Source organism: Ostrea edulis, chromosome 5 (genome assembly GCF_947568905.1).
Source record: "Ostrea edulis chromosome 5, xbOstEdul1.1, whole genome shotgun sequence".
NCBI classification, from domain to species: domain Eukaryota; kingdom Metazoa; phylum Mollusca; class Bivalvia; order Ostreida; family Ostreidae; genus Ostrea; species Ostrea edulis.
Window position 1 is genome coordinate 42,301,230 of NC_079168.1, and position 27,127 is coordinate 42,328,356.

Here is a 27,127-nt window from a genome sequence, read left to right on the forward strand (position 1 = left end):
TCTTTTGTTGGAGGAATAAATTCTGTTAGAAACTATCGGTATTGTTAGGGACTTGCGCAATGTATTAGGAATTGATTTTACTCGATAGTTTCAACATAATATAACACACTACAAATGAACAGGTTGCCAGTCAAACGTAGTATTGGCATCAACCGAAGTGAAAAGTGTTTAATGATTACTGGAGCGATTTTAAAGATCTTGCAAGTTTAAACGCGATACACGAACTAATTAGAGAACCACGCAGATTATAACGCACCATGTGAACAAGGAGAACACTTATTATTAGAATGATATCGTGACAAGCTTATAGAAAGAACACTTTAATATCCGGTGAAATGATAGTATGAGAAGCTTATAGAGGACTTCAATCCGGTGAAATGATAGCATGACAAGCTTATAGAGACTTCAATATCCGGTGAAATGATAGCATGACAAGCTTATAAATAGAAGACTTCGCCCATGGAAAATCAAAGTGAGGAAAAATCAAAATATTCAACGGAAGTCATAGAGAAAGAAACCAAATTATCAAAACGTGAAAATGGTCAAAACGACCTAAATGACAATGTCATTCTCGACAAGATCGACTCACAGAGTCGGGCGTTAGAGCGTGTAGAGCAGGGGATCACAGTCCCTCGGCGCCTAGAACCCCTCCAAACTGTGTCAAAGAAAAGGAGGAAAAAGAGCTATCTAAAACAACTGTCTTCCAAAGTTGGAATAGCAAAGGATGATCTTTCAAAAACAGAATACCCGGAATCGGGAGGAAATAGTTCGGCAAATAACGACGAAAACAAGAGAGATGTATCTCGTTCGAGGGACAGGGATTCACTAGGGGACCCGGATTTGTCAAAGCCAAGCAAAAGGGAATCTACACCGTTCTTTTACTGCAGATTTATTGTGAAATTTCCCATAATAGCATTCTGTAAGTAAGCCTTAGTCCATTATCGCTTTGTTATGAAATATATGTAGCCATTTAATTTTTGTCAGGCATGTCATTTCAATAAAAAGAATCCCGGTGAGTTCAAAGGTTGGAACCAAACGCAATGTAAATATTTAAAGCTTAGCATTGTCAGCTCTTCTTAATCCCAATAATGAACATTTTTGTCCTGAAAATCGACCGAATGTTTTGCCGATTTATCGATCGAAATATGGTACCATCAAAATTCAACATTTCTCTCTCTCTCTCTCTCTCTCTCTCTCTCTCTCTCTATATATATATATATATATATATATCTTGGTATAAGGTGTAATTCAGTATTAAGCAGAATAAATCCACACACAGGTAGTATGATAAAAAGATCATAATGCCGATTGAACCTTTCTTCATCAGAAGTATAATGAATTGCTTGGTTACACATATATGCACGATGAATCAAATGTAATGCAAAAGCAAGCGCTTTAGTTTAGTTCATTATGACGTGAAGATAGATAGATAATTTTATTCAAAAATAGTGAAAGGGATTGGGCAGCAGGCATAATTTTTTTTTTTTAAAAAACTCTCTCCCAACTTCAAGGTCATATACAGTACATGTATATGTAAACAAGTCAGGGTATAGAAAAAGTATATGAAAGAATAAGTTGAGAACACACACACACACACAGAGAGAGAGATTTATTTTACATGTAGGATTTCAAGCAAAACGTTTTGTTGCTGCAATGTAAGCATGTACTGCTTCAAATATTTGAATATTGATATAAGTCCATAATTGGGACTACCATATAACAATAATTCAAGTTTAGGTTGACTATTATCACTACTAGTAATATTTTGTATAACATCAAAAAGTGTATTTCTAGAAGTTGTACATTTAGAACAGATAAAAAAAGTTATGATATGCATCTTCAATAAAATCAGTACAATTTTCACACATAGGAGTATCTGATTAACATTGATTATACAGATCTAAATTAAGATGGCTAGCATTGTTTCTTATTTGACAATATAATATATTATACTGACATTCTCCAAAATGAAAAAAAAAAAGTTCATTATCTTTTTTTACAAAGATAATACTTTAGGAGAGTCTTGAAAGAAGAAATTCCAGGAGCATTTTTAATATAGTCTGGCAAGTTGTTCAATTGTTTGACAGTGGAAGGAAAGAAGCTTTCCATATATGATGATGTTCTAAAATGAGGAATTCTAAACTGTAAACCAGTTAGAAGTTTGTAATTTATATAAGTTGGTGGATGATAGGGTTCTATCAAATCGTACAAATATTAAGGCGAATAGCCATTTATATATATATATATATATATATATATATATATATATATATATATATTAACACAAAATATTGTGCAGGCAAATTATAGTCATTTGATACTTAAATAATTGATCATCTTATTGACTAAGGGTAATTCAATAAACATATTTTTTTTTTTTAATTATAATTTATTTATTTTTTTGGTTTCATACAATACATCAAACACGTACACAAACATACCTTTCATACATGCATACATCTCCCTGTGGTTTAGGTTACTTGCTGTACAATAGTGAAAGTAATAATAATAACAATAATACATGTACTAAAAATAATGACAAGTACATGTAGTAATAATTAATCAATTGCAAAAATATTTTCCCACTTCATCCATATTTTATCAAAGTTATGTATTTTAAATACTTGAATTGCAGCATATTTCTCTACATGATATTTAAACTTTAAGTGACATAGTAATCTAACAAGATTTGGTTCTTTATTCTGCATTAAACAGATAAATATGTATTGTTTAGCATATAAAATTATAAAGTTTATGGCTTTATTATTTAAAGACAGTGGAATTTCACCAAATATTATATTTGACACATTAAAACCAATTCTTTCTGAAATTTTTCTATATATATGAAGACTTAACTCACTCCACAATGTTTGGGTCTTATTACACGAAGTAAAAATATGTGTTATTGTTTCAATATTACTTGTACAAAATCTACAGAGATCATCTGTTTTAACACTAATGTTTTTCAAATAATAACCAACAGGAAGAATTCTATGTAAAATTCTAAACTGTAGTCACTGAACAGAAGAATCACTAGATGTTTTGAAACAAATTTTAAACAGATCTTGCACTGAAATATCATCTACTCCATATGAAGATAGTTCAGTTTTCCACTTGCCCATAGAAGTTGGGATATCTTCTTTTGCATTTAAAATATTGTAAATAATATTAGAACATCTTTCATGTAATAAAACTGGTTCAAAAAATATAGGCATACATGGATTAACATTTTGTTTGGTTGAGTGTCTATCAATTGACAGACGTTTTAAATATTTTGAAATTGCAGTAATAATGCTATTGTATTTCATTACACATACTTCTTGAAGATTGTATAAACACTGAAATTTTTCTATGGTATGGAAGTTACAATCAGTATCAAAAAAATCTTGAACAGCTTTAATCCCCTTTTCATACCATTTCTCATAAAACACAGGTTTTCCCGCAATTCTAATATTAGAATTGTACCACACTGGAATATTATGAAAATTATTTTTAATATTTGGAAGATTTTGACTAGTCTTCAAATAAAAAAACCAAGCATTAAAAACATCCTTCCAAAAAACATTGCTTTTAACACATAATTGTTCCACAATAAAACTATCTCCAAAGTCATATAATTTCTTTAAAATATCATTTCCATACATGGCAAAAAAAATATTCATCCATGGTTTCTGACAGTTGGACCTAGTAAGCCTTTTAATCCAAGAGCATTTCAATGATGTAATAAAATTGCTTATATCAACCATCTTGATACCACCCGATAGATAGTCTTGTGTTATCACAGACCTCTTAACTTTATCTACACTAGATTTCCATAGGAATTCAAAAATAATTTTGTATAAATAAGAGATTGTTTCTTTCTTTGGAGTAGGAAGTGATATAAACAAATGATTCAATTTTGGAATAAGCAAGGTTTTAATGACAGTAGCCCGCCCAATGGGAGTAAGAATCCTTCTTTTCCACTGTTCAGTAAGAGCAACGATTTTTGGTATTTGAATTCCGAAATTTATATCTTCAATTTCTGTAAGGTCAACTGAAAAATTAATACCCAATAAATTAAAAGTTGTTGATCCCCAATCTAATTTCCATCTTGTATGGTGAAAAACTTGATCTGAAAATTTCTTTGAACCAATCCAAACAATTTTTGTTTTAGAAGAATTAATCCTTAGACCAGAAAAACTGGAAAAAAATTCTATCGTATCTAGAGCTGCAAAAAGCGATTCAGGTGATCCGTCAAGGGCTAGTGAAGAATCATCTGCATATTGCGATATTTTGTGTTCTGTGTTTTCTATACATATGCCTTTTATACTTTTGTTTTGTTTAATTAATATTGCAAGAATTTCTGCACATAGGATGAATAAATAAGGTGCAATGGGATCACCCTGCCTACATCCCCTTTGTATATCAAACTGTTCAGATAAGAAGCCACTCTGTAAAACTGAGGCTCTGAAATTTGTGTTTAAGATTTTTATCCATTGAATAAAGTTTTCCCCAAAACCAAAATACTTTAAAACTTTATATATGAATGACCATGACATTGAGTCGAAGGCCTTTTCGAAATCAATGAGAACTAGAAGGCCTGGGATATTATTTCTTTCAGTGTATGACATAATATCATATATAAATCGAGTATTCTCCCCTATATATCTACCTTTTAAAAAACCAGACTGTGTATCGGATATTATATAATCCAAAACTTGTTTAATTCTAAAGCTGAGACAACCAGATATAATTTTGTATAATACATTTAAAAGTGTAATTGGTCGCCAGTTTTTTAAAAACTGTCTTGGTTTGTCCCCTTTAGGTAAGCATGAAATGATTCCTAGTCTTTGCGAAATAGGAAGTTCCCTCTTATGATATATACAATTAATAGCTCTAACAACATAATATTTAATGTCATTCCAAAAAAATTTAAAGAATTCAGTTGTATAACCATCGCTACCCGGGGATTTGTTGTTTTTCATATTTTTTAATACTTTAAGAACCTCTGCTTCTTCAATATCATCCTCCAGTTTTTTGGTTGCATGTGTATCTAACTTGGGAGAATTGTAATCTGAGATGATGCTTTCCAGGTCGACATTAATTAAGTTAAAATCATTATTAGTATATAAGGCTTCATAATATTTCTTGACACCTTCTAATATATCTGACTGATTGTAAATTGTACCAGTATCCAACTGAATTTTTTTGATAGTTTTATTTAAATAATTTCGGGATTCTAAATTACAAAAGTATTTTGAAGGTTTTTCCCCTTCCTCTATCCAACGTGCACGAGACCTTATCATGTGACCTTGTAGCTTTTCTTTTCTAATGTTTTCAAGAGCTGCTCTCTTCTCATCTAGAATATCAAAATCAATAGGAGAGTTAGACTCTAAAATTTCAATTTCGTCTAAAAGTTTCTTTTCTTTGATGTCTTTTTCTCTTTTCTTAAATGCTGAGTATGATATAGTAATTCCCCTAATTTCCATCATTAAAACCTCCAGAAATAAACTTTCATCAATATCGTTTTTGCACTGAAAATTTATATTATCTATGTTATCCAAATATTGGCTAGTAACAGATTGAATAGTTTCTTTGACCTTCATAACATATTTTTTGTCTGTTAATAAATTGTTATTAAATTTCCAAAGGCCACGCCCTCTTGTAAAGGGATTAAATTTTAATTCAAGAATAACAACGGAATGATCAGATCGATATCCTGGCTTTATGGTACAGTTTTCAACCAAATTTGACAAACTATCAGATACAAGAAAGTAGTCAAGGCGACTTTGTTTTAAGGGATTTTTTTCCGCCATGTATAAGCTTTTTTATCTGGATTTAGCACTCTGTAGTAATCTAAAAGTTGTAAATCGTCCATGATTTCTAGAACTTTAGCACGTGCTTTGGGATTATTGATTCCACAATAGTTATAAGTATCCAGTGAAGGGTTTAATGTGAGGTTAAAGTCACCACATAGAATAAAATATTCATTGTCATATTCCAAGAAAATATTTCGTACATTTTCGTAAAATTGAGGGTTATCAGTATTAGGCCCGTATATATTAATAAGAGTTACTTTGTTTTCTTCAATTGTCATATCAAGTGCAAGTAAATTACCTTCACAATCCCTTTTTACACCATGAATTTTAAACTCAAAATTATTATTGAACAAGATGCACACACCCCTTGAGTTTGACATATAAGAATTAAAAATACATTTGTATCCCCACTGTGATTCAATATATGGTTCACATTCAGAAATAAAATGAGTATCTTGTAGACATATAATAGAAAAACGCTTTTGTTTCAAGTAATTAATAACATCTTTACGTTTAGATGGAGTTGCCAGCCCCTGACAGTTCACTGTGGCTATTAAAATATTTTCAGACAACGACATCGCAGAAAAATAAGTAAAACAACTAAACATCTAGACATTTTCAGCAAGTAACTTACCCGTCCATCGTTTACTCATTCACACACACTAACACTCACATAATAACACAAACACATGTAAACAATTTGTATCGGTTCGATGATCCCGATCCCGGCCCTGTCGCTCATCAGATAATGGTATTTCAAACCCGATCCAAATTTGTTGCTCCCGCATGTAAATTTAAAGTTTGTTTAGCTTTCTACGGGGTAACAGGCTGTGTCCATAATATCGAACTTGTGTCGAACACCTTTCTGGTCCAACCCGAAAATTTTTCCGTTGTAGTACCAGGCACGCTGGATTTTCTCGTCGTTGTTGAGATCTCTTAGTAATTGAGAGTTCATCTGTGTTATATGATCGAACATCTTGAATCGTTTTTTGACTTCTTCCTTAGACCTGTTTCGAATAACTGTAGTTTTAGATTCTGATTTTTTGAATTTTGCAATTACTGGTCTGATTTTTCCTTTCGCCCCTTGAATTCTGTGAATGGCTAAAATATCAGCGGGGTCGATGGTCACTTTCGCTGCTTCCTTCATTATGACACACAGTTCTTCTCGAAGGTTTTCTTGTGGTTTCTCCTTCCATCCTAGAAATTTTATATTGTTTTTCTGAGAGTACTGCTGGTTGTGATTAGCGAGGGTCAACGCTGATTCCGTCAGGGATCGATATCTTTTCATCGTGCTCTGTAATGATCTCAATTCTTTAAGGTGTTCTTGAAACTTCTCTCTTATGTTTATTAAGTCCATATTCACCCCATCTTCAATTTCTTTAGTTTTCGACACAAACGTTTTTACTTTTTGGTCGACTCTGCTTTCAAATTCGTCTTTCACCTGAGCTTTCACGCTTTCAATGACTTCTTTTGTTAGTGTCTCTTTAACATTCGAGATGATTTCATTTTTTATTTCTCCCTTCATTTCTGACATAATCACTGCAACTATGCTTTTGATATCGTCTTTCTTTACCATAGATTCCCTGATCTCTGTTAGGCTTTCATGAATTCTTTTTAACTCACCCGATATGTCGGCACCTGGAGACATGGGTGTCGTGGGTTCTGCGTCGGAACTACTAGTCCGTTGTTGTAGCCTTTTGTCCGAGACATTCGTACTTCTTAAAGTTCTTATAGATGATGGTACCGAATCTATCTTCAGTTGACTCTGTACCAACCTTTTCTCCAGAGATTTTCCGCTGCGATCTACTTGTTTCTCATTCTTTTTCTCTGTTTTCTCTTTCCCATCCATGTTCTCCGATATTCCAGTGAGTAGATCTCTGCTCACGATGATTTTTAAACTTCAAGGAATACAAAGTCAAAACCGCAAAGAATACCACAGAAATTCCACAGAAACATGCACAAATCGGTCTTTTATTTGATTAGGCGTCTTTTGAAGCTTTTATAAAGTTTTTGAGAAACAAAATCGAATTTTTAGCGGAGCGCTCAAAAGTACGTCAGCCTACTGCCATCACGTGACCGGAACTCCTCAATAAACATATTCTTGTTTCAATAAACATATCATTGTTTCAATAAACATATTCTTGTTTGAATAAACATATTCTTGTTTCAATAAACATTCTTGTTTCAATAAACATTCTTGTTTCAATAAACATATTCTTGTTTCAATAAACATATTCTTGTTTGAATAAACATATTCTTGTTTCAATAAACATATCATTGTTTCAATAAACATATTCTTGTTTCAATAAACATATTCTTGTTTCAATAAGCATATTCTTGTTTCAATAAACATATTCTTGTTTCAATAAACATTCTTGTTTCAATAAACATATTCTTGTTTCAATAAACATATTCTTGTGTCGTTTTAGTGCTGTCCTCGACAATACATGTAATCGCCATAGTGACCACTGTGTCCCTGGTTGTGACTGGCCACAATGTGTTTCCTACGGATTTTAAGAAACTACCATTGATACTCTATGATGACAGCACCAGGAAACAGGATCTGGCTTGGCGAAGTCGTGACGCGTTCGCTATGAGAATAACCCGGCCTGTGTATGGATTGTATTATCCTACTTGGGTGGCAGGTCAGGTCAAGGACATTGTAGAAGTCATTTTGGAAGTCGACAATGGGGATATATTCAGCAAAAGTAACCTCCTCATACTTCAACAAATAGAAAATTTGATGTACAATTTCAAAGATTATAGATCCACCTACTGTCAAAGAGATGAGTTTTATCAGTGTGTAAAACCTTGGTCAGTTATTCGCCTTTTTGATGGTACATACAAAAATGTGAATTCAAATTTCAACAATTCAGATTTTGATAAACCAAAAGAAGTACTATGTAACGCAACTCGTTTTATAGAAACAAAGGAATATGTTGAGTTAATATTCCCCAAAGGCTATGACCCTTGTCACTCCAAGAGCGTCCCCACTGTTACTAGAATATTTCTGATGATGGGGTATCCACTGATTGGAGGAAACAGTAACAACCGGATTAATACATTCTTAATCAATGACATGAAACCGAACATCATTCACATCCGTGACAATATACTGGGGGACAGAATGCATTTATACTACACAAGTAAAATGATATTTGATAATGACGTCACACAACAGGCTTTCGACGACATGCTATTCGCAGTCGGAAGTTTTCTGTTCATTTTTCTTGTAATGTGGATTCAAACTAAATCGTTCTTTATAACATCGTTTGGAATATTTAGTATTTTAACAAGTTTTTTACTTGCAAATTTAGTCTATCGATATCTATTTCAATACGAATATTTTGGATTTTTTCATATAATTTCCATGTTCATCATTCTGGGCATTGGTGCAGACGATGTATTTGTGTTTTACGATTCGTGGCGTCTCAGCGGTGATGGCAAGTATCCATCCCTAGCTCATCGCTTGACTGATTGTTACGGCAGAGCCGCGAAGACTACCTTCGTCACTTCACTGACAACAATGGCAGCTTTTTTAGTCAGTGGGATGTCTCCTCTTCTTCCTGTGGCGTCCTTCGGCATCTTTTCGGGTGTCTTAGTGGGTGTCAACTATATATGTGACTTAGTATATTTTCCAACTGCCATTATTTTATATTCTGAGAAAATAAGACCTAAAACTACTAGATTTTATTCTTGGCTGTTTGGAAATAGTTGTTGTCCTAAAAATTTGAAATGTAAATTAGATGAGAAGAATACAGACTTGCTGGAGAATCGTTCAAAATCTTCTACATCATCTACATCCGTGTCCTTTCTGTGCTCCCCACGTCGGAAAGCAAAGGAAGATGCGTCTCGTCTCTTTCCGAAATTACCGCCTATTACTAAAGGTGCAACTTTTAAACAATTACCAGATTCAAAAGCACCCGAATTGCACAAAATATCTGAAGAAAAACAATTATCCAGTGAGAAAAAAACGATTAGGAAAGAATTTGAAGAGCGGATGTTAATTGTTCGATTTCTCCGTCACCAATTCTTCTCCTTTATATCTCTTAGGTTAGTCCGATTTGTTATACCTATATTGTTTGTTGGAATTGCGTCATTTTTCATATACAGCGCCACCAGACTGGAGCCCGACAGTAAACAGGTACAATAGGTTCTTTCTCGAGAAGAAATGTATTTTGCTGTTGTCAGTTGTCATGCAAAGTTAACAAAATAACGGACGTCTTTATTCAAGGTGCAGATATTTCGCTCCTCGCACAATCACGGCAAAGCAACGTCTCACCATTACTACACATTCCAAAGAAACTTTGAGGGAGAGTATACCAGCGTGTTCTTGACATGGGGAATGATGGAGAAAGACACCAGTACATGCAGTCGTAAGAAATCCGATATTTGCAGCGGAACAATGGTGTGGGACCACACGTTTGATGCCTCGTCACCGGAGGCCCAAACTGCTATCTATGTAACTAAAAGCATTGAGCGCTTCTAAAATAACACTTTCTATTTATTACTGGTTTTCATAACGACTTTTAAAATAATAATGTACCGTTGATTGATTATAATGCATGTAGATATGCATATATCTGTTTTGATAGAGTCTGTGTCGACGATTGGAAAATATCACGGAATCGGAAGTAACTCGGCTGAAAATAAGAAGAAATGCTGTAACAAAGAAACCGGAAGTCAGTTGCTATTTGACAGCCATGGAACGATATCTTCAGGTATTCAAAATATACATGTATATGAAAACATTCAGGGTATATTATCAGAAGTGTGTAACAGAAGTGTTTAGCATGTATTTTATGGTGAATCTTCTGTCATTGACAGAAGGACGTTGAAAAGGCTGGAACTTGGTACCCATCAGACCTGAGCGTGGATGTACCTCTGGATCAACCGAACATGACGAAGTTCATGACGTCAAACCATCAGATTTATTACAATCCAGTTTCTCTTCCGCAGAACTTCAACAGATGGCTGGAAGTAGGAGTCATGAAAGATATGATTTAGTAGTTAATGTGTACATTGAGTCTGTAACTACTAACTAGACTGTTATCTGTTTACAGATTGGTCTGGGATACTGGATAACCAACAGATATACGGGCTTAATGCACGACGACTATTCCCTGTACAACCACTTAATTGGCGAGGAATATGTCGCGGGGGAAACAAAAATTGCCCAGAATACACACTTAGGTATAGAGTCTTTAAATCAAGTACCTTAGTCTTGGTTATTTAGTACCTTCAAACACACACCACATTGTATAAGATATGTTGTTTTAATCCAGGACTATATTATGGGACAAAACTTAGATACGTTGGAATTCAAGTCAATTTAACAGTTAGTGTGTATACGCTGGGGTACAGCGAGGGGAAGCGGATATATCAGGCTTGGGAACAGCTAATTATCAACGAGGTATATTTGATTTTACTTATTACAAAAAATATTGATTTTCCTCAATTTGTTGGGCGTTTGTAACTTTTTAAAAACCATACACATTTTTTTTAGAAAGAAAAAATGCCAGCATCTCTCAAAAATGGATTTCAGTGCACGAGGAACACATGGCACTGGATACGTGTTCAAGAGGTAATTAATTAAAGACTGATTAAAAAGTTCACTGAAAGAAGAAATGTCACAGATACTGAATACCTTCGGGTCACGGAGACTGAAGATGTACTCCTTGCACTTAGAATCTCTGCTATAAGTTTTTTTGTAATGTGATATCCAGGTGATTGCTAGATACCAATGATATTTTTGCTTAAAAGCATGTCATTAACCAGTAAATCATATCATTATATCAGTAAAGCATGTTATTACACCAGTAAAGCATATCATTATACCAGTAAAGCATGCCGTTATACCAGTAAAGCATGTTCTTATACCAGTAAAGCATGTCATTATACCAGTAAAGCATACCATTATACCAGTAAAGCATGTCATTATACCAGTAAAGCATGCCATTATACCAGTAAAGCATGTCATTATACCAGTAAAACATGTTATTATACCAGTAAAGCATGTTCTTATACCAGTAAAGCATGTCATTATACCAGTAAAGCATGTTCTTATACCAGTAAAGCATGTCATTATACCAGTAAAACATACCATTATACCAGTAAAGCATGTTATTATACCAGTAAAACATACCATTATACCAGTAAAGCATGTCATTATACCAGTAAAGCATGTCATTATACCAGTAAAACATGTTATTATACCAGTAAAGCATGTTTTATACCAGTAAAGCATGTCATTATACCAGTTAAGCATGTCATACCAGTTAAGCATGCCATTATACCAGTAAAACATACCATTATACCAGTAAAACATGTCATTATATCAGTAAAGCATGTCATTATACCAGTGAAACATGTTATTACACCAGTAAAGCATGTCATTATACCAGTAAAGCATGTCATTATACCAGTAAAGCATGTCATTATACCATTATACCAGTAAAGCATGTCATTATACCAGTAAAACATGCCATTATACCATTATACCAGTAAAGCATGTCATTATATCAGTAAAGCATGTCATTATATCAGTAAAACATGTTATTATACCATTATACCAGTAAAGCATGTCATTATACCAGTAAAACATGCCATTATACCATTATACCAGTAAAGCATGTCATTATACCAGTAAAACATGCCATTATACCAGTAAAACATGTCATTATACCAGTAAAGCATGTCATTATACCAGTAAAGCATGTCATTATACCAGTAAAACATGCCATTATACCAGTAGAGCATGTCATTATACCAGTAAAGCATGTCATTATACCAGTTAAGCATGTCATTATACCAGTAAAGCATGTCATTATACCAGTTAAGCATGTCATTATACCAGTAAAGCATGTCATTTTTCCAGTTAAGCATGTCATTATACCAGTAAAGCATGTCATTATACCAGTAAAACATGTTATTATACCAGTAAAGAATGTCATTATACCAGTAAAACATGCCATTATACCAGTAGAGCATGTCATTATACCAGTAAAGCATGTCATTATACCAGTTAAGCATGTCATTATACCAGTAAAGCATGTCATTATACCAGTTAAGCATGTCATTATACCAGTAAAGCATGTCATTATACCAGTAAAACATGTTATTATACCAGTAAAGAATGTCATTATACCAGTAAAACATGCCATTATACCAGTAAAGCATGTCATTATACCAGTAAAGCATGTCATTATACCAGTAAAACATACCATTATACCAGTAAAGCATGTCATTATACCAGTAAAGCATGCCATTATACCAGTAAAACATGTCATTATACCAGTAAAGCATGTTATTATACCAGTAAAACATGTTATTACACCAGTAAAGCATGTAACTAAAAAGATGAATTATAAAATTTTGTAATTTCAGGAATAAGATACTTTAGAGCTGACTTCATTTGTCAATTTCTCTTCAGGTGCTTTCAGAATCGGCAATCATGGGGATAATCATCGGTTTGTCTGTGGCACTCCCCGTCCTCGTGTTCACCACGTTAAACGTCATCATTGGATTGCTAGCGTGGACCGTTATAGTGCTGGTGACTGTATGTGTTGTGGGATCTATACATCTCCTAGGCTGGAAACTGGGGGTACTGTACAATTATAAATACCACTTGCAGTTGTAGACCAAATATTTATTTACTGAATGAATACTTATTTTAGCGTATCCAAAATTTGGCTCTGTCGGAGCTCATGCACTATTTGACGTATTGATGATTTAGCGCTTCTTCTACGAGATTGATCACTGTTCGTTATTTTCACTTTTCATGTATGAGAATGAATGAATAGAATTTTTCATATCTTAGCGCAATTATGAAATAGCGCTCTGCTTCACCGCCAAAATTTGAATCGCGCCAAAATAAGTACACGTACAGTAGCGCCTCTCTCTCTCTCTCTCTCTCTCTCTCTCTCTCTCTCTCTCTCTCTCTCTCTCTCTCTATATATATATATATATAATTTTTTAAAAAACCTTCTCAAGAACAGCAGCGCCATGTTTAATCATATTAATATGCAGTTCTAGTGAGCAATTTTGATCACCAGTTGTCCGGCATCAGTCTGTCTGCTTGGAAACTTTACACATTTTCAACTTCTTCAGAACCATAGGGTCAATTTCAACCAAACTTGTCAGAATGCATTATTGGGTAAATGGATTCAATATAATTCAAATAAAGGACCACATCCTTTTCAAAGAGGAGATAATTAAGAAATAGTGAAAATATGGTGCCATCTTTAAAAAAATTTCGACTCAAGAACCACTGGATCAGAACACAAAATATATTTGAAATCTTCCAGCCCTTCACCGGCAGTGGTGACGTTTCCATGTGAGTGAAAGATCCTCGAGAGGGACGTTAAACAATATACAATCAATCCTTAATGAGTGGATATTCAAAATTGTAAGTTTTACACGAATATATAGGAAAACATTTAAAAACCTTCTCGAAAACAACAAGATCATGATTATTCAATTTAATATGCAAGTATCATCAGCATGCGCGGATCTAGAGGGGGGGGGGGGGTCCGGACCCCCCCCCCCCCTGGAATTTGCAAAGATAAAAAAAATTACAATATAACGATTTATAAGAAAAATGAGTTGACTGTTATTATATTATAAATATTTCTGAATTAACTTTCTTAGTATAGCCGTGTTTCGAGTTACTCCGGAACACAGTGTTTATTCTGTGTTTAGTCACGCCGCGTCAAAAATGTTCCACAGGGTTACTTCCGGTTTATCGCTGTTTACCAACAGTCGACACTTCGTGTATTAGGCCTAGGGTTAATTTTGTCGATCATCATGAAATTGAAATACACATTTAATAGTTTGGGGTGTATGCGGTACATATTTGTTTATGAGCGTTTGATAAGCTACTATTGATCTACGAAATACAACGAAAGACTTCGTCAAGAACAGAAGAAGACGATGCATGTCGTGTAACTCACACAAGGCCCAGCTGTCTAGTAACCGGAGGGGTAAAGGAAAAGAACGTATTAGACTCACTGAAACCTGTCAAACAGGTAAAATGAAAATTATGACGACATTTTATATATATACAAAACACAATGTGCACTGCTTCATAAAGCAGGCATTAGGTCCACTCGGGTCCAGTACAGTCTAGGGCCTATGTGAAATAGAATTTACGTTACCAAATCAGGGCCAAAATGGGCATAAACATGTAACATATATAACCAGGTCCATTCCAAAGACTATTTCTACCTACGTAGCTATTAATAGCTACCTAAGTATTTAAAGCTACTTAAAGTAGCTACTTTTACATGTTTTTAAAGATATAAATAAATAATAATTAAGACACATCTTTTAAACAGGTCAGTCGTTTTATGTATCATGTTGTGCATGTGCATGACAAAATTCGGAGTGTAAATTTATATACTTTACGAGGGTGGAAAATGTAGAGGAAATTGCGTGAAAAATCGACTCAAAAACTTTTAATGTAAGAGTGCATGAATGTTAACTTTAAAATTAATAAAGATTTGTAAAACATTCTAGACTTCTTATCATGTATCTTTGATCCTAAGTTCCTAGAGAATGGAAGTGGGTGCAGTTATTGATGCAAATTTGAAAGTAATCATTTTTTGTCCAATATTTTTGTGGTATTCAATGTCAGTATAAGTGAATCAAGAAATTTGGTACACACCATGTTGCGCCATTCCTGCGTTTGGCCACGAAATGCAAGTAAAGGAAAACGTAGGTAAAAATAGCTACCTGGAGTAGGTTTAAATACCTAGGTAGCTATAAGTAGCTACATAGGTAGAAATAGTCTTTGGACTGGACCTGATAATTATTGATATAAAATTTAGATAATGACAATACACAGTGAAAAGTAATAGATTAGCTATAATATTATAGGTATTTGAAATGGCTTTATTATTTAAAGCTAGTTTAGATTGAATTAGGCTGGGTTTCTAAGTGCAATGATATAGCCATATGTGGGCGAGGATAAAATTATCTACTTGGGTATAGTCAATATGCTGTCTAATTTGAAAATAATTATTTATCAACTAATACTTGTGTTACAGATTAAGTCTTTGGAGTTCGACTTTTAATGATATACTCATGTAATTGGAAGAATTTTTAGTATGACTATTTATTGTTGTAGTCATTTTATTGACTTTTCACAATCCAGTAGGTATTTGTGATTACTGCTCATATTTATATCACTGAACAAAATATATATCTGATCATGATTAAGGTAATATTATTCCTTTCAGCAACATAATTTCAATTATGTGCTCATAGACTGGTCCAGCACAATCTCTAGTATACTTAGCTATATAAATATGCTAATCAAGCTATATAGCTTTGTAAAGCTAATTGAAATTGCTTGATATAACTATTTCAAATCTTCTATCAAATATATTTTTAAAGCATAAAAATTGAATTTCTAAGTGAAAATATTTCATCCTTGTACTTGAAACAACACACTGTAAACAAAAAAAGCTTCTTAAACTATGTACCTTTGGAAGAATTTTGATTCAAAATTGTCAAATGTTTAGGATTATTAAGTTGTTACAGATTCCACATTGTAAAGTCATCATATACTTATCAAAGCTTCGACACACACAAGGTAGTGGACAGTTATCAATACAAAAGAAATTCTCTTTTCATGAAAATTCTTAAAATGACATATGATCTATACCTAAAATAGTGTTGTGGTTAGTTCAAAGTACATGTATATTGTTATGTGTCATTGCACTTAAGAAATTTAATCGAAACTAGCTTAATGAAGCTGTTTGAAATAGCTTTATAAAACTATATAGCTAAATATAGAGATTGTGCTGGGCCTGATAGATATAGCAATGCAGAGGAAATCCGTCATATGCATCAAAAGTTTGAAAAAGGTGAATTGACTTAAATATAAATAAAATCATGAAAACTCATACATTCACAGTTTTAATATGAATTACTTCATGTATTTAAAAATAAGTTTTAAAAAATATACATGTATGTACAGTGAACAGTATTTTTAACAAATACATGAATTATAATTTCAGCATTATTTTTTTTTTTTTTTTTTTTTTTTTACATCTTTGCTTCTCAAATTGACAAAAGTCTATTATCAATATTGTGGCATCCCTCCTCTTTTTCAGGTATATGGGAACAGGATCATTTTCCATGCCTTTCACTTGAGGTCTTCAGTTTCATCATTAATCATCTGAATGTCGGTATGCCAAACTCTCATGATGTCATGCCATTACTGGATATTCCTTAACAGTGGTTTATTTAAGCCACACTACCTATAACATTGCCAAAATATTAGACTGAAAATTTTCAAATACACAAGATTTGAAGCAGCAAAAGAAAAGAATTACATATGTATAACACACAAAAAAGAAGAAATTAATTCTCACCTGGCTGATATGAACTTTTTACTCCTTTTTAGCTCCCTTTCACTGCATACCAGCCAATAACTAGCAGTCATTATATGCAGATCAGCCATTGTTATCAACCTGTGTATATATATGTTGAATGAAATATGAATGAAAATTGTTGTTCTTTGTTATTCTTTTTAAAATATATATATACTCAATAGTATATTTCCTTACACAGTACTGAATCAAAGGGGTAGGAGAGCAAATACATAATATATAACCTGGCTCATGTTCAGCTGGTTCCATTCTTGTATATAAGTGGTTTGAGTGGAAATGTACATATCTGATGTACATGTACATGCAAAGTACCTTGATTGCACAGGCAATATGCATCACTTGTGTTCGAATTTACTATTAAAGAGTACCCCAAGCGATGCATATTGCCTGTGCTTGATTGGTATTAAAAGTTGGAGAAAAGATCAATGTTCTTTGATATAATTCAAAATTTTGCAGTGAATGAACCATCGGTATGGAGCTTGAATAAATGATCATGCAAATCCTAGTATAGATCCGTAGGGATATATTATCTGGTGTTCTCATATTTTATTTAATTGGCAGATATATATACCCCCCCCCCTCTCATCCCTTGTGAAATTGCTTCGTAATTTTTATGAGCCTGAACCATAAGTTCATAATTGAAATTCTCTATTTAATGTCACATGAACACCGTTGTAAAATACATACACTGCTCAGATGTAGATGAGGGTACAAGTATACCTATTCTTAAGATTTACAAGATTTTGCACAGTCTATATTATATTTTTAAGAGTCAGTACAAACCTCTTGGTTTTCCTAAAAGTTAATATAAGGAAACTGGCTAGAACAATGATGTTTCTTTGTTGGTTCAGCTTTCACGGAATGTAATATTCGCACTCAATTTCGGCTGCTCGTGGTTTTCTACACAAATGACGCCACCGTTTCCTCTGCGTGAACGCTTTTCCCGGGTTTGGGAAAAGGCAAACTTTGACATCTTCCCAAGTAAATATATATCCCTTGCTATCCTTTATCTGATTTGCGACAGTTTGTGCCGCAAAATCTATATTTTGTCAAAAACAATTTTGTTACCAGTGTAAACAAAATTAACCGGAAGTACCCCTGTGGAACATTTTGCTCATATCACGTGACCGGCGTGGCTAAATACGAAAAATCCCGGGTGTTCCGGAGGAACTCGAAACACGGCTATTGTAAAGTCATTATGAGGTTAGAATCAAATCACAAATGTTATTCGAGTTTTTAAACGAATCTAAACAGGAACGATTTGTTTAATATCCTATTACGAGTGATTGACGTCATAATCTTGTCATTATGCTACTGCATCGTCATAAAGTCATCGGCTTTAGTATACCTCTGCTTCAGACTCAATGTGACAGACTAGTATTCGTTTATCATTCTAAGTAAATATTAATAGAATTCTCTCACAGTAATCCGATTATCATTTACTTCCAATTTTAACACTTGCTTAGTAATAGATGCAAAAGATATCATGGGTGAAAGGGATTTTGATCGTTTACATGCCTCTTTACTGAAAGCAGCAGCAAAAGGCTGGCAAGCCATGCAGCTCAATGTATCTTTAAGATACGCAAGTTGCAAGAAAGACTACACCTATGATCTGAGTGTAATGAGGTCCGATATATTGCCCAGAGATGGTAATCTGGACAAAATTGCCGAGGCGCTTTATCCAGAAGATGGCCCAGTAGATATTTGTCCTGTGAAAGTGTACGGGGATGGCAATTGCTTCTATAGGGCCCTCTCTAAAGCCATTTTTGGTCATGAAGAGAGACATATCGAACTTCGTGTCATGACTGGATTAGAACTTGTAAAAAATTCGAGAAAGTATGCGTCACAGGCAACTTACGCGCAAGATGTGTTCTCATCCCACAAGTGTACAATATGTTGTGGAGACGTCAGTATCGGACAGATCACTTGTACCGGGGAATTTTCTCAAGTCGATTCAGAATGAAACTCTAAATTCAATCAAATCAGGGGAATATTGTTCTTTGATTCATTTCTTCGCAGCGGCAAATGCCCTGAATCATCCAATATATAGCATTTATCCAACAATACAAAATTTGCTGTAAACAGACATTTTCTTCATCGAGAAATAAAGCCATTTTCAGATGAAAAGGTACATCAGGGTTCCCCCATCTACATCATGTGGTCATACACTGAAAATAGCAACCCAAACAATTGGTCACCAAATCATTTTGTGGTTTGTTTCCCAGTTTACCTACTGAATCCAATGAAATGAAGGAGCCTGTCCATAAAAGTCAAAACTTTGTATTGATTCAGATGATACCCCGGAAATCACCATGGACTCACAAAATGAAAAGACGGATATTAAATCTGATGACAATGAATTTATTAAGACAACAGAACATGATAAAGATAAAACATCTTTTGACGATTCGGATTTTTCTGATCTTGGTAAAATTGTAACAGGTGCAATAACGCTGAACACAATGTCCTCAGTTGAAAAGATAAGTTATATTCAGAATCAACCCTTGCCAGACGATGTCGCCAAGTTAAAAACAGGTCGTGTTCAAACAACGAATACGTGTGAACTCAAAAAGACTTTATCATTTCAATCTTCTTGGATGAATCAGTTTTCATGGTTGACCTTCAGCAAACTGTTAAATGGTGGTCTGTGTAAGTTTTGTGTCATGTTCCCTCTGTCAGATGTCCAACATCAAAATACATTTGTTACGCAACCTTTTACTGCGTATAAGAAAGCCCTTGGAAAAACATCTGCCCTTTTAAAGCATCAAAATTCAGAACACCACAAGAGTGCCAAATCTGTTTATCACACAAACAAGATGACATCCGAAGTGACATCTTCTTCCGTATAAACTCAATCAGCAAAAATCGGCCACAGTATCAGCACAACATAAAGTTACTTGAGAAAATAGTAGATGCGATCATTCTTTGTGGGAAACAAAATATTCCTCTCCGAGGACACAGAGATGATACCACAAGTGATTCCTCAAATAAAGGTAATTCCCTGGCAATATTACAGCTATTGGCAAAGCATGATGATCAGCTCTGGTCTCATCTACAAAAAGCAAAAAAGAATGCCTTATATACCAGCAAAACCATTCAGAATGAGGTTATCCAACTCATTGGAAATCACATCATAGGTAAAATTTTGAAGGGTTTACAAGGGAGGGTTTTTTATTCCATCATAACTGAAGAGGTAACTGACAAGTACGCTAACAAAGAAGTTTTAGTCTTGTGTCTCAGATTTCTAGATACTAGAGAAGACCCTGTCATCATTAAGGAGGAATTTCTTGACTTTGCAAATATAGGCAGAACTACTGGGGAAGCAGTTGCTGATAAACTTATTGAAATCCTCCGCTTGCTTGCAATTCCGATTGAGAACATGCGAGGGCAAGCATACGATGGTGCAGCAGCAATGACATCGGAAAAACGGGGGTGTCAGGGACGAATCAAGTCTCTAAACCAATTAGCTTTGTACACACACTGTCGGAGTCATGTATTGAATCTGAGCGTCGCTTCATCCTGCAAATTACCCCTTGTGAGGAATATGATAGATGTCCTTCATTCAGTGTTTATTTTCTTTGACAGTTCCCCTAAACGACAAGGGTTTCTTGAGATTATTATAGAAAATGATGTGTCTGTAGATTTTTCCAGAAAGAAACTAGTTGGACTCTGTAAGACTATGTGGGTTGAGCGTCATATCTGCTTTGATGTGTTCTACACTATGTACAAGTTCGTCATCAAATGTCTGCAGCACATTCTCAATCAAAACCTTGTAAACCAGTGAAGACTGATCTTGGGATAGACAAACTAAAGTGACCGCACAGGGGCTTTTGGCTTCGATGACGTCCTTCTCTGTGTTGATAACATTTGTGTTTGTAAGGTATGTCCTAGATATAATAAAGCCTTTGACTCTCAAACTTCAGAAAAGAGATATTGACATTTTCACTGCAAGTAAGTTAAACGAGGAACACGTGGATAGGATCAAAGAAATTCGTAGAGCGGTAGATACCGAATTGGAATCTTGCTTTGAAGATGCAAAACAAATTGCAGACGACCTTGATATAGTGATTAAAACTCCAGGGGTTTGCTCCAAGCAGCAACACAGAGAAAATGTCTCCACAAGTAATCCAAGAGATTATTATAGATATGTCGTGGCCATTCCATTTCTGGACTTTTTCCTCAGTGAATTAAATACGAGGTTTCAGAAAGAAGATCTGGTGGCATATTCGATATGCTCTTTGTTGCCTGTCAATGTGACAAATATTTCACACGAGAAATTGTCCAAACTTGCCTCAAAACTAATATTTTGGGGGAGCTACCTGTCTTGTCTTTCTGTAAAGGACTTGGAGAAAGAACTCAGAGATTGGAGACGTTATTGTGTTAACATGAGCAAAGAAACTTCATACAAGCTCTGCAATCTGCTCAATCTTTTCAACTTTGTAGATGGGGACGTTTTACCGAACGTGAAAATTCTTCTTCACATTGGATATGTTTTACCTATCACAACATGTGAGGCCGAAAGATCCTTTTCTGGATTAAGACGCATCAAGAGTTACATGCACAGTACTATGCAAGAGGACATCTTGACTGGGCTTGCACTAATGCATCTTCACCATTCATTAGAAATTGACCAAAAGGAAATTGTACAATCATTTATCAGGCAAGGAAAACGAAGATTATTTCAGTCAAGTCTCTTTAGCTAAATAACACTTCCTACCAGAAAACATCAATACACGACAAAAAGATCGCCCGCGTGGTGCAGTGGTTATATAGAGCAATTCCTTCGAAAGTTGGAAAATAAAGGGTTGAACATAAAATCACGGGTTCGATTTTGTGAAAAGGTTCGAACCCCAACCCAACCCCCCCCCCCCCCCTGGGAAAAATTTCTGGATCCGCCCCTGCTCAGGTTGTGTAAATTCAGTGTTTTTAATGGGAACATATAGGGAAACATTGAAAAATCTTTTTTTTCTCAAGAGCAACAGTGTTGTAATTTGTCATATTGATATGCAAGCATTGACAGATGGTGCAGACTGAAGTTTTCAAACCATGATCCCCAGGAGTAGGATGGGGCTACAATAGAGGATAAAAGTCTTACACTGAAATATATAGGAATAATCTTTAAAAATCATCTTCTCAAGAACGACAGGACTAAGATTAGTTATTTTCAATATGCAAGCATCCTCAGGGAGGGTATATTCAAATTTATTCAAACCATGGCTCTAGGGGTAGAGTGGGACCACGATAGGGAAACAAATTTTGGAATTTATGTGGATTTTTTTTTATCTTCCAAAGACCAGCAGGGTCATAATTAGTCATGTCACTAAGCAAATATTTTCAGGTAATGCAAATTTCAGTTTATTCAAATCATGGACCCAGGCGGAAGGGTTTGATCACAATAGGGGGTAAAATGTTTAAATGGCAATTTACGAGGACTATTTTTATCCGAGTTGCAACGAAGTTGAACTCGGCTTTTGGTTTGGCGGACGGGCGGGTGGGCGATTGGGCGTCAACAATTGGTTTCCGGATGATAACTCGAAAAGTTTACAATCTAATCAAATGAAACTTTGATATATTGTTGGGTACCAGGTAAGGAAGACCCCTATTGATTTTGGAGAAAATAGGTCAAAGGTCAAGGTGACCGAAAATAGAATGAAAATTTCAGAAAAATTTGGTTTCCGGATGATAACTCATAAAGTTTAAATCCGAATCAAATGAAACTTTGATATATTGTTGGGTACCAGGTAAGGAAGGCCTGTATTGAATTTGGAGAAAATAGGTCAAAGATCAAGGTCAGTGACCGAATATAGAATGAAAATTTCAGAAAAATTTGGTTTTCAGATGATAACTCAGAAAGTTTAAATCCGAATCAAATGAAACTTTGATATAGTGTTGGGTACCAGGTAAGAAAGACCCCTATTGATTTTGGATTAAAAAAAGGGTCAAAGGTTAAGGTCACAGTGACCGAATATAAAATGAAAATTTCAGAAATATTTGGTTTCCGGATGATAACTCAGAAAGTTTAAATCGAAATCAAATGATACTTAAAGATATTGTTATGTACTAGGTAAGGAAGACCCCTATTGATTTTGGAGAAAATAGGTCAATGGTCAAGGTCACAGTGACCAAAAATAGATTTAAAATTCCCCAAAAATTTGGTTTCCGGAGGATAACTCGAAATTTTTTAATTTGAATCAAATGAAACTTAGATATATTGTTGGATATCAGCAAAGCAAGGCCCCTATTGATTTTGGAGAAAAAGGTCAAAGGGCAAGGTCACAGTGACCGAAAATAGATTGAAAACTTCAGACCAATATGTTTTCTGGACAGTAACTCGAAAACTTTAAAACTGAAATTAGTTCTTCACAATTATAAATATGCCACATCATTCCTGACTTTACAATGTATCCCATGCAACTCGGCTCATGCACCCCTGGGTGCATATATTGATTTTTATTTTTAAAATCTCAAGACCAGCAGGGCCATGATTCGTCATCATTATTATGCATTAGACCTCAGGTAATGCAGATTGAATTTTCTACAAATCCTGGTCTTGGATTAGAAGAATAGGATTGGGGTCCCAATAAGAAATCATAGATTTACATTGGAATATATTTAATCTTTGATGATTTTCCTATTAAGCCCAGTCGGGATAGGTTGGGGTCATAATATAACGTTAAAATTTGCCATGGAATAAAGAGGATAAAGCTCTATTAAAAATCTTCTGAAGAAGAATAGCAGGACCATGGGTGACTCAGGTGAGTGTTATGGCCCATGGGCCTCTTGTTTTTTTTGGTTTTTTTTAATGTGAGCTTTTTGATTTTATTTGTTTTATGGGTACTGGAGTTCCCGATTTTGTATCAGCTTATTTGATATTCATTTCTTTAATAGGTGCTGCAATCCTTGACTTTGTATCAGCTTATTTGCTTTGTAATTGTCGGTGTCCTTGACTTTGTATCAAAGCGTTTTTTATGTGTATTTGTTTTGTAGTTGCTAGAGATCTTGACTCTGTGTCAGCCTATTTTGTATTTATTTATAGATGCCGGATTCCTTTTGATATTTATTTGTTTTGTATTTGCAAAGGTCCCCAAATTTGTATCAACCTTTTTTTTTTTTTTTTTTTTTTTTTTAGTGCTGGGCTCCTTTTGATATTTATTTGATTTTAGGCGAGCTTTTTTATATTCGTTTTGTTTTGTAGATGAGCTGTAGGACATTTATTTATTTTGTAAGTGCTGGAGTTCTGGACTTTGTATCTGTTTTTATAGCCATTTGTTTTGTAGATGAACTGTATGACATTTATTTATTTTGTAGGTGCTTCCAGAGTCCTGGACTTTGTATCAGTGTTTTGGTATTATTTGGTTTATAGGACCATGTATAAAAGCTTGTTTGTGGTGCTTGAAGTATATTACTGTTTGGTTTTAGGTACTGGAGTCACTTAACCTGTGTATGGTGGTGGGATTAGCCGTGGATTACGTTGTTCATTTGGCAGAAGCCTACAACGTGTCGCATTACGTCAGACGACAGGATAAAACACGTGACATGCTGGAAAAGATGGGCCTTTCCGTTATATCTGGCGCCTTCACCACGTTCGGGGCTGCTGCATTTATGTTGGGTGCCCAAATTCAGTTTATTTACGAATTTGGGATATTTGTCATAGTGACTGTATGCACTTCCTTGTTATTCTCTTTGTTTGCCTTCACTTCCTTCCTGCTGATTCTGGGACCTGAAGGTAACACAGGCTCCATTACGGCACTGATCAGGAAGTGTTGCTGCTGCAAACAAAGTTTACACTCAGGAATTAAGCCAGGGGATAAATAAAGAGGGTTACTTCAAGGCTAGGAGTTTAACCATTATCCCCAAAGCTAAAAAGTGCCAAAATAAAGTTCATTTACATGCACTCTGATGATCTCATATATATGATAGTGTGTTTAACTTATATTCTCGATTTACTGTTAACATACATTTTTACACGCGGTATTTATTTCCGCTAGTCTCTCCATTCTTACATCAGCTCCAGAGAAACTTGTTTACTTTGTCACGTTGGTTCGGTAATTTGTCTAATGAAGTTACAAATCTCATTATTTTCATCTTACCTCCCCCCACCCTTTCCGTTAAATTGTTGTTTAAGGTAGCTCATTTATTTAAGGATTTTATCCGTAGATTTAAAAAATATTAACAAATAACCTTTTCAATTTTCATAAATATTTTTTTATTTAAAAAATCAGAACGTCTATCTGAGTCGTTTAGGCATGTTTTATTAGATATTCATATCATGCACCAAATTACAGCGAAATTTGGACTCGCTTATTTGCAAACAAAACACCTTTTTTATCATTCCGGGAAAAAATCACAAAATATTCATCTAAAATAATTGAGAGCTTGTATCACTCTTGATCGTCAAATCATACTTCACAAGAGGTGTTTTAAAGAGCCATTAAATAAAATTTTGGTGTAATAAGCTACCTTAAAGTGCAATGTACATTTTGCTTATTTTTTAATTGCTGTTTCATTGAATTCTTGACTCATGTACTTTAATACAAGTATTTTTCACATCTCAGTATTTTCTATGAAAGGTGAAGATAACGAACAGTGATCAATCTCATAATTCCTATAAACAATACAAAATTGAGAGTTGGGGAAACACGGACCCCTGGATATGCCAAAGGTGGGACCAGGTGCCTAGGAGGAGTAAACATCCCCTGTCGACCGGTCACACCCTCCGTCAGCCCTATATCTTGATCAGGTAAACGGGGTTATCCGTAGTCAAAATCAGTGTGCCAAGAACGGCCAAACATTCGGTATGAAACAAGTCAGATAGCATTTGACCCAATGGTAGGTTGTATTGGCAAACTATCTTATTAAAGATATGTTTAGACTTTAGTTAAATTCTGGCCTCTATCCTTCAAGTTATGACCAATATGATATACCTTTTTGTTTTTATTTTCAATGATTGAAATCCATACTCTATGCAAAACTTACATGTAATTTTTGCAATATTCATTTTGTGCTTTTTAATTGCATGTTTTAATATCAAAAATTTCAGAGGTCCTGTATTTTATTATAAATTCTCTCTAGTATATTCAACTTGGACATGAAATAAAGCATGCATACAACTCAGTATTATTGTTTGTAAGATATAGTTGAATTAAAAGTTTGAAATACTTTAGAATATTATTCATTTTGTGCTTTTTAATTACATGTTTTAATATCAAAAATTTTCAAAGGTCCAGTATTTTATTATAAATTCTCTCTAGTATATTCAACTTGGACATGAAATAAAGCATGCATACGATTCAGTATTATTGTTTGTAAGATATAGTTGAATTAAAAGTTTGAAATACTTTAGAATATTATTCATTTTGTGCTTTTTAATTACATGTTTTAATATCAAAAATTTTCAAAGGTCCAGTATTTTATTATAAATTCTCTCTAGTATATTCAACTTGGACATGAAATAAAGCATACATACAATTCAGTATTATTGTTTGTAAGATATAGTTGAATTAAAAGTTTGAAATACTTTAGAATATTATTCATTTTGTGCTTTTTAATTACATGTTTTAATATCAAAAATTTTCAAAGGTCCAGTATTTTATTATAAATTCTCTCTAGTATATTCAACTTGGACATGAAATAAAGCATACATACAATTCAGTATTATTGTTTGTAAGATATAGTTGAATTAAAAGTTTGAAATACTTTAGAATATTATTCATTTTGTGCTTTTTAATTACATGTTTTAATATCAAAAATTTTCAAAGGTCCAGTATTTTATTATAAATTCTCTCTAGTATATTCAACTTGGACATGAAATAAAGCATACATACAATTCAGTATTATTGTTTGTAAGATATAGTTGAATTAAAAGTTTGAAATACTTTAGAATATTATTTGTTCATTGATACATTTGCCCAAAAAAAAAAAAAAAAAAAAAAA

The 27,127-nt window shown here is 34.1% G+C and overlaps 1 protein-coding gene and 2 long non-coding RNA genes across 4 annotated transcripts; 2 read left to right on the forward strand and 1 right to left on the reverse strand.

Annotated features, from left to right (window-relative positions):
* Positions 1-95: 95 nt before the first annotated feature.
* LOC125649790 (uncharacterized) lies at positions 96-26,892 on the forward strand. Of its 2 annotated transcripts, XR_007360806.2 has the most exons (11): positions 96-919; positions 8,228-9,942; positions 10,033-10,260; positions 10,394-10,519; positions 10,626-10,778; positions 10,862-10,991; positions 11,084-11,211; positions 11,305-11,382; positions 13,231-13,401; positions 14,105-14,205; positions 24,614-24,742. XR_007360806.2 is itself a non-coding variant. In XM_048877565.2 (10 exons), the coding sequence occupies exons 1-10, from the start codon at positions 460-462 to the stop codon at positions 25,007-25,009; spliced, it is 3,585 nt and encodes a 1,194-aa protein (XP_048733522.2). In that variant the 5' UTR covers positions 101-459; the 3' UTR covers positions 25,010-26,892. The 2 variants fall into 2 exon arrangements, 1 of the variants encoding a protein (XP_048733522.2); XM_048877565.2 differs by lacking the exon at positions 14,105-14,205 and having other exon boundaries at positions 101-919; positions 24,614-26,892.
* Positions 14,457-17,312, forward strand: LOC130054533 (uncharacterized). The gene is made up of 2 exons (XR_008802808.1): positions 14,457-14,824; positions 16,916-17,312. It is a non-coding gene; the product is annotated as an uncharacterized LOC130054533 (long non-coding RNA).
* LOC125672163 (uncharacterized) lies at positions 16,706-18,379 on the reverse strand. The gene is made up of 2 exons (XR_008802809.1): positions 17,978-18,379; positions 16,706-17,275 (listed from the first exon to the last, which is right to left on the reverse strand). It is a non-coding gene; the product is annotated as an uncharacterized LOC125672163 (long non-coding RNA).
* Positions 26,893-27,127: the final 235 nt, after the last annotated feature.